Here is a 12,190-nt window from a genome sequence, read left to right as displayed (position 1 = left end):
ACCTGGACTGGAGTGCAGTGGCACAATCTCCGCTCACTGCAACCTCCGCCTCCCAGGTTCAAGCAATTCTGCCTCAGCCTCCCAAGTATCTGGGATTACAGGTGTGCACCACACCCAGATAATTTTTGTATTTTTAGTAGAGCCAGGGTTTTGCCATGTTGGCCAGGTTGGTCTCGAACTCCTGACCTCATGTGATCTGCCCACCTCAGCCTCCCAAAGTGCTTGGATTACAGGCGTGAGCCACTGCACCCAGCCTGATTTTTCTTTTTTCTTGGATTACAGGTGTGAGCCACAGCACCCAGTCTGATTTTTCTTTTTTCTTGGATTACAGGTATGAGCCACAGCACCCAGTCTGATTTTTCTTTTTTCTTTCTTGAGAAGGCTCTCACTCTGTCACCAGGCTATGGTGCAGTGGTGCAATCTTGACTGAGCACAGCCTTGACCTCCCAGCTTCAAGCAATCCTCTCATTTCAGCCTCGACCTCCCAGGCTCAAATAATCCTCCCACCTCAGCCTCCCAAGTAGCTGAAACCATAAGCATGCACCACCACATCCTGCTAATTTTTAAAATTTTTGTAACGAAATTAGCCAGGTACAGTGGTGCGCACCTGTAATCCCAGTCACTTGGGAGGCTGAGGCAGGAGAACTGTTGAATCGGGGAGGCGGAAGTTGCAGTGAGCCAAGATCGCACCACTGCACTCCAGCCTGGGTAACAGAGCAATACTTCGTCTCAAAAAAAAAAAAAAAAAAAAAAAACAATTTGTAAAGATAAGGTCTCCTTATGTTGCCCAGACTGGTCTCGAACTCCTGGCCTTAAGTGATCCTCATCCCTCAGTCAGTCAAAATGGTACCTGGGATTACAGGTGTGAGCCAGTGCACCCAGCCTGCTTTTCATTTTTAAGTAAGAAGGGTAGTTCCTCATAAAACAGTGAGTCTAAGACTTTTTTGTGTCTGGATCTCTTGCCAGAATTGGGACTTACCCCAAAAATCTTTGTTTTGTCGGTTAGAACTAGCAGCAGTTACAATATTGGAAACAGAAATAATGTTTTAAAGACTTATTAATTGTTTTGGAGGTCATGTTAACATGCATAACATCTCAGTATTTCTATGAGAATACTTCTGATCTCCCAGACTCCCTGGGAACTGGTATTTGAAAGTTGTGCCAATTGGTTTCAGAATATGAAAGGACACAACACAGGACAAATCTCAGAAAGTGACTATCTGAGCCTGAAAAGATAATATGAAATGAGTTAAATTTTTAGCAAAGGTGACTTAACCTTGAAAAGTTTGGTTCTTTGGTTTACTGATCAAGGCCTTCGCCTATACCATGAGAAGTCATTCTTTTTTCAGATGAAATCTCACTCTGTCGCCCAGGCTGGAGTGCAATGAAGCAATCTCAGCTCACTGCAACCTCTGCCTACCGGGTTCAAGTGATTCTCCTGCCTTGGCCTCCCAAGTAGCTGGGATTACAGGTGTACGCCACCATGCCTGGCTAATTTTTTTGTCTTTTTAGCAGAGACAGGGTTTCACCACGTTTGCCAGGCTGGTCTCAAACTCCTGACCTCAGGTGATCCACCCAAGTTATGGGATTACAGGAATGAGCCACTGTGCCTGGCCAAGAAGTCATTCTTTGTATGTAATCTGCCAAGACAGCAAAGATTCACTGTCTTACCCGAAAAATTTTCTGAGCTTTATGCTGACTTCGCTGTCTGAAAAAGGAGATTCAGGCCATGTGTCTTTGACAGGAGAGGTCCAGAGCGGCACTGAGTTCCCCCTCAGCAAGCCAAATCAGGATGCACATGTGGCCCACAAGTCCTACTGCTAGTCAGTGGGCTGAGAAGGGCTCTACCAGGTGTCTCTGCTGTAAAGCCACTATTTTCACTCTCAATCATTAGTACGTGTTTGGGTGAGGTATTTTAAAACCATGGTACTTCAAAAAGTGCCATGCTGGCTGTGAAGGTGTAGGGGCCACCTAGGAGGACACTCAGAGACCTCCAGGAACTGAGAATCATGCTCCAGCCGTCAGTCAGCAAGGAGACAGGAACCTTGGTTCTCCAATCACATGGAACTGAATCCTGCCAACAACCTGGATGGGGAGTGAACAAACTTGGCCTAGCCAACACCTTGATTTCAGTCATATGACTGAACACAGAACCCAGCTGAGCTCATCTGGACTTGTGTCCTACAAATCTATGAAATAATCAATGGGTGCTATTTTAAGCTAAGTTTATAAGAACTTATTATACACCAAACAAACAAAAAACCACTAGGAAACTTTAACTTACTCATTTTACTTATTTATATCTGTATATGCTCACTGCTTCCTGTTTGATTACATGGGTTATAATGTTTCTAAAGTTATTTATTTTGATGCTCAAATCATCACTAATTTTGCCTGTGACATTTCCCCCATCATGTTTTTAACATGTCCTTACTTTCTGGATGTTCTATAAAACATAGTATTCTAGGTTCATAATATATTTTCCTGGCCCCAGGTTGGAACCAAGGAGTCCTGGTTCCATTAATGGAAAATGAGGTGTGGGTCTGGGCATGGTAGCTCATGCCTGTAATCCCAGCACTTTGGGAGGCCAAGGTGGGTAGATCACTTGAGGTCAGGAGCTCGAGACCAGTCTGGTCAACACAGTGAGACCTCATCTCTACTAAAAATACAAAACTTAGCTGGGAGTGGTGGTGCATGCCTGTAGTCTCAACTACTTGGAAGGCTGAGGTGGAAGGATCACTTGAAATCAGCAGGCAGAGGTTTCAGTGAGCCAAGGCTGCGCCACTGCACTCCTGCCTGGGCAACAGAGTGAGACTCTGTCTCAAAAAAATAATAATAAAAAGAAAAAGAAAATGAGATTTGGAGGCCATGACCTGGGTGCCAGGTTTGCCTGTTACTATTCAGGTACCACACTCCTAGGCAGGTGCCTTCAGAGGCCAGAGTATATGTAACACACAAACACACACACACTCTCTCTCTCAGTCCTATTTCCACATTTATTTACATGCATCCATATGTGAACACACATATGTAACTGGGGAGACGCAGAGGGAGAGGGAGGACAATGGGTTCAAACTGATATACCCACTTCAAATGCAGCTCCACAGTGTCCATTCCAATTTCCTGTCTTTCTGTATTTGTAGCTCACTCCAACATGAGAAACCTAGTTTCCCTTATTCTGAACGAATTTATGTATTTGTTCAATCCCCTGTGTGTAACCAAACTACTACCTCCATCACCCTCCTGGGTGCACCCTGACATCCCAGACAGCTGTCCCAACACATGGGTGCCTCATCTGGCTTGGGTAAACCCCATGCCAGGTCACCCTGTGGGGGATGACCTCCTCACGCCCTCGGGAGCACCTGGGACGTCCCCTGCCCAGCATCTACCTTCCTCTGTACCACCTAAAGGCCTCGGGACTGATCACTCTAGGAAGTGGAGTGTGGAATGCCTCAAATTACTAACTCACAAGAGGGAAAAATAGTAACTTGATGACCACAAAAAGATGATGCAAACACTGACCAAATGGTTAGAGTGGAAAAAACCAGCAAAGGCACCAAGGGTCCTGAAGAGGACCCAGTGTCTGTCAAAAAGGCATAGCCCAAAACTCACCAAGAGGAAACATCAGACAAACCCACATGGAAGGACACTGTTCAAAATAACTGGCCAGCAGTCATAAGAACTAAGAAAGGTTGAAGAACTATCCCACATTAAAGAAGCCTAAAGAGTTACAACTAAGGCCGGGTGTGGTGACTCAAGCCTGTAATCCCAGCACTTTGGGAGGCCGAGACGGGCGGATCACGAGGTCAGGAGATCCAGACCATCCTGGCTAACACGATGAAACCCCGTCTCTACTAAAAAAAATACAAAAAACTAGACGGGCGAGGTGGCGGGCGCCTGTAGTCCTGGCTACTCGGGAGGCTGAGGCAGGAGAATGGCGTCAACCCGGGAGGCGGAGCTTGCAGTGAGCTGAGATCCGGCCACTGCACTCCAGCCTGGGCGACAGAGCCAGACTCCATCTCAAAAAAAAAAAAAAAAAAAAGAGTTACAACTAAAAGTAACACATGATCCTACACTGAATTCTAAACCAGGAAAAATGCAGCTAAAAAAATAAATTAATAGGGCAAGTGAAAAATGTGCCTATTGACTGTTACTTAGAAGAATATGTATCCATGTTATCTTTTTTTTTTTTTTTTTTTGAGATGGAGTCTCGCTGTGTCGCCCAGGCTGGAGTGCAGTGGCGCGATCTCGGCTCACTGCAAGCTCCGCCTCCCGGGTTCCCGCCATTCTCCCGCCTCAGCCGCCGAGTAGCTGGGACTACAGGCGCCCGCCACCGCGCCCGGCTAGTTTTTTGTATTTTTAGTAGAGACGGGGTTTCACCGTGTTAGCCAGGAGGGTCTCGATCTCCTGACCTCGTGATCCACCCGCCTCAGCCTCCCAAAGTGCTGGGATTACAGGCTTGAGCCACCGCGCCCGGCCATATCCATGTTATCTTTCCTGATTTTGATAATAATACTGTTGTTATGCAAAAATGTTCTCACTCCTAAGAAATATACAATGAAGTCTTCAAGATCTATGACACCTTCAGCTTATTCACAAACAGTTCCAAAAAAAATGTCCCATGTAAATATAAAAACATGCACAAACACACAATAGAGAAAGTACATGCGATAACATAAATGGTACAAAATCTTAATAACTGGTGAATCTAGAGAGAACTCATGGAGTTCTTTTTACTGTTACTACAACTGTTCTGGCAGTTTGATACATCAAAACAAGTTATTAAAACACTAACTTTTGTCTCTAACATGATAGATTTTGTTTTGTCACCTAATGTTGCTTACTTTCTGCTTTTCTCAAGGATCGAATAATCTAGATAGAGTATATGTTTAACAGGCAAATCCTTTAAAACAATCACAGTAACTTCCTTTATTAATCTAAAACAAATCTTTTCAATGAGTTAATTAACAGAACTCAAAAAAGAAAATTAAATACTACAAAGATATATGCTATCAGATACATTCATTTTACTAAGTGATGTATTTGTCACGAACACTCAAATTACGGCACTCCTTACATAAATGTGAATTTTAAAAGCTATAAAGATCAACCAGTTTGTAATTTTGGTCTCTAAAATATACTTGTTATTACAATCTGTAAAAAAATTGTGAATCTTTCTTCATAAACTCTGCATATGTACTGAGGATGTCACAAAAACCAGACACAGTGCATGAAATCTGTCACACAACTTTCACTTAATGTTTCCAAGCCAGTAAGATTTAACAATAAAATAATGATTTACATAAGTAAAACCTCACAATTTTTTTTCTGTATTTCTTTTTTTGGCCTCATGAAGAAAAAAACCTTACAAATTAATACTTGACTTCTACTTTGAAGATAGTAAAGCTTAAATTCTTACAAATACTTCAGTCTTTCTCCCAGCGGAATCTGTTTGCTTGCATCGGATGACAAGGTCTCTTTTCATTCCAGTTTAAGTAAGTCTGTGCCCCACCCTAACTCTTAAGTCCTACTTTTTTTCTTGACTAGTAATATTTTTACCTGGACAGATAATTTTCTTCTTTGACTCTTTTCCCAAACCTATTTTTTCTATGATGACATTTTTTTCCCAATTCTTAATTAGCTACCCTTAGTGTGCTTCATCAGCTATGTTTTAAAAAGCAATAAAAATCTAGTGAAAGTAAAAATACAAAATCACTACTGAATTTTCTGAAGTTTTTAATTCCTGACTGATTTATTCAACAAATTTTTTTGCAAAGCAGTGTATTAGGAACCATAAAAATTTCAAGGTATTTAAGACAGTCCTTGTCTTTGAAGATTTTATAAATCTTAGTAAGCTATAAGGGAGTAAATGAAAAATATTTTTAATACCTCAACTATGTTTCTTTATCACAATTAGAGTCAGATAAATTAGGGAAATTACAAAAATAGCAATCAAACATATTTTGAACACATTGGGTTTACATTTCAGAAGTTACAAAAATACAGTCCTACCTATTATAGTTACTCCATTTCCATTTTAATTACAATACACATCGCAATTCTTCTAAACCTTACCTGACAAGGCTGAAGTCTTCAGGTAGCCATCCAGGCAGGGGAGAATGTCTTTGTAATAAGGCTGCATTACATGTCTGTCGATATAAATTGACCATTCTTCTAGAGCATTCAGGCCTACTTCTGCCAAGGGGGTATAGCTCAGGCCCAGTTTGAAAGCCATCTGTATGTTAACACAAACAAGTTAAACTGAAACACAAGAAATATAAGATTTAAAGAAAAAAAAACACCACGTAATTGTGGTTTCTAATTAATACTCCTTTTATTGCTGGACACCCGACACTGCTGGAGTGTGCAGTCCAGGTAATTAGGAGGAAAGCAAGCAGCTGTCTCTGTGGCTGTAGTATACTGCAGCCTTTCAAGACACACAGGTTTAACTCTCACATTGACCTCCAAGTGCAGTTCAGAGTCACCAAGGGTCTAAGTCCCAAAGCCAGTAAGTGGCAGAAACAGACCCTGACCCGGGTACGCCTGTGAGGAAACGCTTGCTGGGACTGCCTTGGCAAGAGCGTGGTGTTTCCATGTGCTCTGGGACTCACAACAGTCCCAGATGTCTTGAACAGAGCCATCTGGGCTCTGTTCAAGACAACACCTACCTGCAGCGCAGGAATGTAGGCTCTAATATCAAGTTCGATGATGTCGTGAGGCAGGGACAGAAGAAAGGTCAAACAGGAGGCCAAAAGTTCATCTTTGTATTGTTTCATTTTAACTGCCACCTTAACAAGAAAGAAGACAATAATGTATATCTGAATAGAGCCTACATTTGAAAATCAACTAAAAAGTATTTGCCCTATTCTCAAATACAAAAATGGGCACGTAGCCTTTATTGACATGACCACATTCACTTACAAATTACATACTAACCTCCAGGAAAGTTAATTTGTTGAAATGCTTAATACCTACCACATGGAAAAACAAGAATCTATTTCATTTTGAGTTGTCATCACTCAATTGAATTATGCTAAGAGAGCTCGAGGGCCTTTTTTTTTTGTAAGATAGAGTCGTGCTGTCACCCAGGCGAGTGCAGTGGTGCAACTCTGCTCACTGCAACCTCTGCCATCCTTCAAGCAGTTCTCCTGCCTCGGCCTCCCAAGTAGCTGGAATTAAAGGCACACATCACCACATCTGGCTAATTTTTTGTATTTTTAATAGAGATGGGATTTCACCATGTTGGCCAGGCTGGTCTTGAACTCCTGCTCTCAAGTGATCCACCCACCTTGACCTCCCAAAGTGCTAGGATTAAAGGTTTGAGCCACCATGCCTGGCTGAGGGACTTTTGAAGCACAGTAACTTCCTCTACTAGTTTTTTTAGGACCTCACTCCCACTCTAGATTTAGCAAACACATTTTTATTTTTATTTTTATTTATTTATTTGAGACACAGTATCACTCTGTTTCCCAGGCTGGAGTGCAGTGGCACTATCTTGGCTCACTGCAACCTCCATCTCCCAGGTTCAAGCTATTCTCCTCCCCCAGCCTCCTGACCCGACACAATTCTTTTTTTTTTCTGAGACAGAGTCTCACTGTGTCGCCCAGGCTGGAGCACAGTGGCGCAATCTCAGGTCACTGCAACCTCTGCCTCCAGGGTTCAAGCTGGTTCTCCTGCCTCAGCCTCCTGAGGAGCTGGGATTACAGACATGCACCACCACGCCAGACTAATTTTTGTGTTTTTAGTAGAGACGTGGTTTCACTACGTTGGTCAGGATAGTCTCGAACTCCTGACCTTGTGATCCGCCCACCTTGGCCTCCCAAAGTGCTGGGATTAAGGGCATGAGCCACCGCACCCAGCCCCAATTCTTAAAATAATTATTTATGATCACTAGGATTTTTTCAATAAACATTCATTTAAAAATAGTTCATGATAACACTAAGATTAATCATTTAAAAATTACCTCTTTGCCAAATTTCACAAATAAAGCAAAGCAAGAATGCTTTTCTGGGTCTTCAGGAGAGCGTTTCAGACTCTTTGGACTAACTCCCTGTCAAATAAAACAACAAGTTAGTATACTGAACAAGAATCAGGAGACTGTATCCTAATCCAGTAGTTCCCAGCCTGTCTTCAGAGGGGTGAATCCATTTCAAGTTACCAACATCTAATGAGGACAGGAGGGAGAATCAACTCTGCAGACGTTTCAAGGCACAGGCCAGTCAGAACAAGAGGAGGGAAGGTGGTGGCTAGTGAGAAGCCATGGACACGACTAAGTCCATTCCCTCTTTCTCATCTCACCCTGTAATTCCCAGGTGGGCTCATCATATGACTGGCTGAAGCGTCCAGAATGCTAAACCAGTTGTTCTCAAACTTTACTAGGTGCCAGAATCACTTGGTAGCTCCTAGCACAGGCGGCAGAGCCCTGCCCCCAGAGTTTCTGATGCAGGAAGCAATGCTCAAGGATGCTCGTCCTGCGACCACACTTTGAAAGGCCTTGTTAATCTTACATAATTAGCCAGGTGCTTGAGCATCACGGCAAAAAATGCTGCTAGCTTTTTAGAGTGCTATCCAACTGCCAGCCACTCACATATCAATTTTTTAAAACACATATAATAAAATTAGTAGACTTTAAAACTGCATAGGCCACAACCACATATTTTATGATACATTTATATAAACTCATAACCTAAAAAAATGCAGGATTCAACGTCCTGCAAAAAAGACTCACCTCAAAATATTTTATTTTCTTGGCATTTCTTACTGTAATAGAAAGCAATTTGTAGAAACCACTGATGAGGGGCAACCTTGTAGACTGTAAAATTAATTCATATGAAAATGAGTACACCCATGGTTCAAAAAATTCTGCTTGTTTCTCAGGGAGAATCTCTCTGTAAAAACAAATTAGAAATTGAAGGTAGAAATTTTTATCATACTGATCTTAAAATTATAAGGGACACAAATAACTAAGCTACAATTCCATTGCATAACATTTTTAGGTATCCTAAAATGTTTAGTTATATCTATAATCCATTTTTCTCTAACTGAGGATCTTTTAAACATAAAAAATAATGAAAACTGTAAGCTAGGACACTTATATACATTTTTAAAGATCTATATAATCAATCATAGAGTTTGTCTTTTATTATTTCTTTTTTTTTTTTTGAGATGGAGTCTTACTCTGTTGCCCAGGCTAGAGTGCTGTGGTGCAATCTCGACTCACTGCAAGCTCTGCCTCCCAGGTTCACGCCATTCTCCTGCCTCAGCCTCCCGAGTAGCTGCGACTACAGATGCCCGCCACTACGCCCAGCTAATTTTTTATATTTTTAGTAGAGACCGGGTTTCACTGTGTTAGCGGGTGAAACCGGATGGTCTCGATCTCCCGACCTCGTGATCCGCCCACCTCGGCCTCCCAAAGTGCTGGGATTATAGGCGTGAGCCATTGCGCCCAGCCTATTATTTCATTTCTTATATCTACATAAGGGATTTTCTTTATTACAGCCAATAAGTAACAATCATTTTCATTCTTAAATAATTAGAATTTTACAAAATACCTGCAAAATTCCACCAGGTTAATGAAAGCCGAAAAATCTTTAGGTTTAGCCGGATGCAAGTTAGCCGCTGGATCTGAAGTCGGGATCATCCAAACACCAGGAGCCTCATCTCCGTTCTTAAAGAGTAATTGTAGCAAAGAAACATTGTACCATTCAATCACGAATCACTCAACAAATACCTTTCCAACTGACTTCATGGTCAAGGCCTGATGCTATGAAGAAATAATGCAACAGCAAGAAAGACCAAGATGGGTGCTCAAGAGCTATGGTCTGATAAGAAGGGCAGGACTTGCAGAAAGCGTTAATCAAAAGGACTCTCGGGAAGTGATGAGAGAATGGGACAAATAGAAAAATGCCAAGGGTGGGCAGCACTTCTTGAGGGAGCTAGCAATAATGCCTTGACAGAGACAGAATTTTAACAGGTGACCTAGAGATTTCAAGTGAAGAAACAGAGAAATAGAGAAATTATTAACAGTATTAAGAAAGATAAATGAAAAATATGGTACTGTGGAAGTGCACGAAGATGAGTTTTAAACATGCTAAGTGTCGCCAAATTTGTGTTAACAACACAACTGTGTATTCAAATTAAAATGTTGCATAAGTAGCTAGAAATAGAGAGCAGAAACCAACAAGGGAGGAGGAGGCTGGAGACCAAACATATCTGGGAAGTGCTAACAGGTGGTCGTTGATCTGTTGGAACGAAGCTGGAAGGGCAGGGAACAGAGGAGAAAGGGAAGCCACTGAAGACAGCAATGAACACACACGTGTTCTAAAATGCAGGTCTGTCAGCTGACACAGTTCGAGGAAGTCCCTTTGGGCAAGTTTTTTTTTTTAATAAAATTATTTTAGACATATGCAAAGCACAAGAGCAATAAAGCACACATCAGTGTTACTACCTATCATTCAACATGAAAAAGAGAATACTGCAAGTACAACAAAGCTGATGTGACCACGGGCTTGTACCGTTTTCCCTTCATGTTTCCTCTGCACATTCTCCCCATTACCTCTTGTCTAACTTCTCAGGACTGCAGTGGAGGTACTGACGCGTGAACTCGAATCAGCATGATCTAGTCTGAAACAATCACTGCAGGCGAAAGCAAGCGAGATGCCTCCCCAGGATCTCAGTTCTTTCTCGTCAGCCTAATTACCGTGGAGTCCAGTTACCATCAATGCCTCAGACAAGAGCAGGGCAGCTCCAGGCTGGTGGCCTTAAGCCATGACTTACCCTTTTTTTTCTAAGACAGAGTCTCACTCTGTCGCTGAGGCTGTAGCACAGTGGCACCATCTCGGCTCACTGCGAGCTCTGCCTCCGGGGTTCACGCCATTCTCCTGCCTCTACCTCCTGAGTAGCTGCGATTAGGGCGCCCGCCACCACGCCTGGCTAATTTTTTTTTTTTTTTTGAGACAGTCTCTCTCGCCCAGTCTGGAGTGCAGTAGCGTGATCTTGGCTCAATGCAAGCTCCGCCTCCCAGGTTCATGCCATTCTCCTGCCTCAGCCTCCCAAGTAGATGGGACTACAGGCGCCCGCCACCATGCCTGCCTAATTTTTTGTATTTTTAGTAGAGACAGGGTTTCACTGTGTTAGCCAGGATGGTCCCGACCTTGTGATCCATCCGCCTCAGCCTCCCAAAGTGCTGGGATTACAGGTGTGACCAACCGCACCAGGCCTAAGCCACGACGTATCTTTAACCCAGGCTAGGAAAATTAGGTGCAAAAAAAAGGGAGGGCATTTTCTTATTTCTCTTCCTATTATCTATACTCTTCTATCACAGGAACACATTTAACACCTTGTACCACAAGTTTCCTTAACTATAAACAAGAGCAGCCCCAGGTTTCCCTATCCTACACAAAGTCATTTCTACATAAGATTTCTGTCACTGTTTACTATTGCTAAGGAATAAGAAACAAATGAGCCTAGTAAATAACTTTTATAAAAAAAAAATAACATATATAAATTACTTTTTGAACCATCTCGTAATAACATTTTCTATACAATAGGTTACATCCAACAGAAATGCATCAATGGCACATAATAATCCTGAAGAACCAAATTTTCTTCAGTCCTCCTCTACAAATGTGCTATTATCCCCTAAATATTTATACGCAAAGACAGTTGATACAAAAATGATGAAAAATTACTACTAATAAAAATTTCTAACCTCTTGTTCCCCAACAGTCTGTGTTTGTAGTGTAAGATCCAATTTCTCAACAATCTTCAAAACGGATTTTATAAATTCATCATAAAGTAAATGATTCAGACTTTCACTGGAGGAATTCACAGAGAAAAATGCTTCATCTGCTAAAATAGAATCCTTTAAATAAAAAAAAAATCAATAAACTTCAAAATCTTGTGCAAAAAAGTATTAGTATGAGTATTTTATAAGCATTAAGACACATATACAGATGTATGTGCCGATTTGGGTATTATGGAAACAGTGATGATAAACTGTAGCAGATTTACCTGGAAGTTTTCAAGCTGCAAGATACCTTCCTAAATTGTTATAATAGCATCATTTCAGTCAGATATCATTTATCCAGTCATGTAACAAATACTTACTCTGTATATAGTGGTAAGTGAGAAGATTTAGGCCAACCTTGTCAAAGCATTTACCCCAATTAATTTGTGGATGTGTATGTAT

The 12,190-nt window shown here is 41.7% G+C and overlaps 1 protein-coding gene across 4 annotated transcripts in view; it reads right to left on the bottom strand.

Moving 5' to 3' along the window:
• Positions 1-12,190, bottom strand: part of PRKDC (protein kinase, DNA-activated, catalytic subunit) — a 185,568-nt gene that overhangs the window by 148,050 nt on the left and 25,328 nt on the right. For all 4 annotated transcript variants that reach the window (XM_010357481.2, XM_010357483.2, XM_010357480.2 and 1 more), the window contains exons 16-21: positions 11,711-11,863; positions 9,552-9,667; positions 8,729-8,888; positions 7,964-8,050; positions 6,669-6,788; positions 6,076-6,235 (exon numbers count right to left, since the gene is read on the bottom strand). In XM_010357481.2, the coding sequence (XP_010355783.2) occupies positions 6,076-6,235; positions 6,669-6,788; positions 7,964-8,050; positions 8,729-8,888; positions 9,552-9,667; positions 11,711-11,863 (796 nt within the window). The remainder of the gene's footprint in view (positions 1-6,075; positions 6,236-6,668; positions 6,789-7,963; positions 8,051-8,728; positions 8,889-9,551; positions 9,668-11,710; positions 11,864-12,190) is intronic.

The sequence above is a fragment of the Rhinopithecus roxellana genome, chromosome 9 (assembly GCF_007565055.1).
Source record: "Rhinopithecus roxellana isolate Shanxi Qingling chromosome 9, ASM756505v1, whole genome shotgun sequence".
Lineage (NCBI taxonomy): Eukaryota > Metazoa > Chordata > Mammalia > Primates > Cercopithecidae > Rhinopithecus > Rhinopithecus roxellana.
This window is presented reverse-complemented; position numbering and strand designations above follow the sequence as displayed.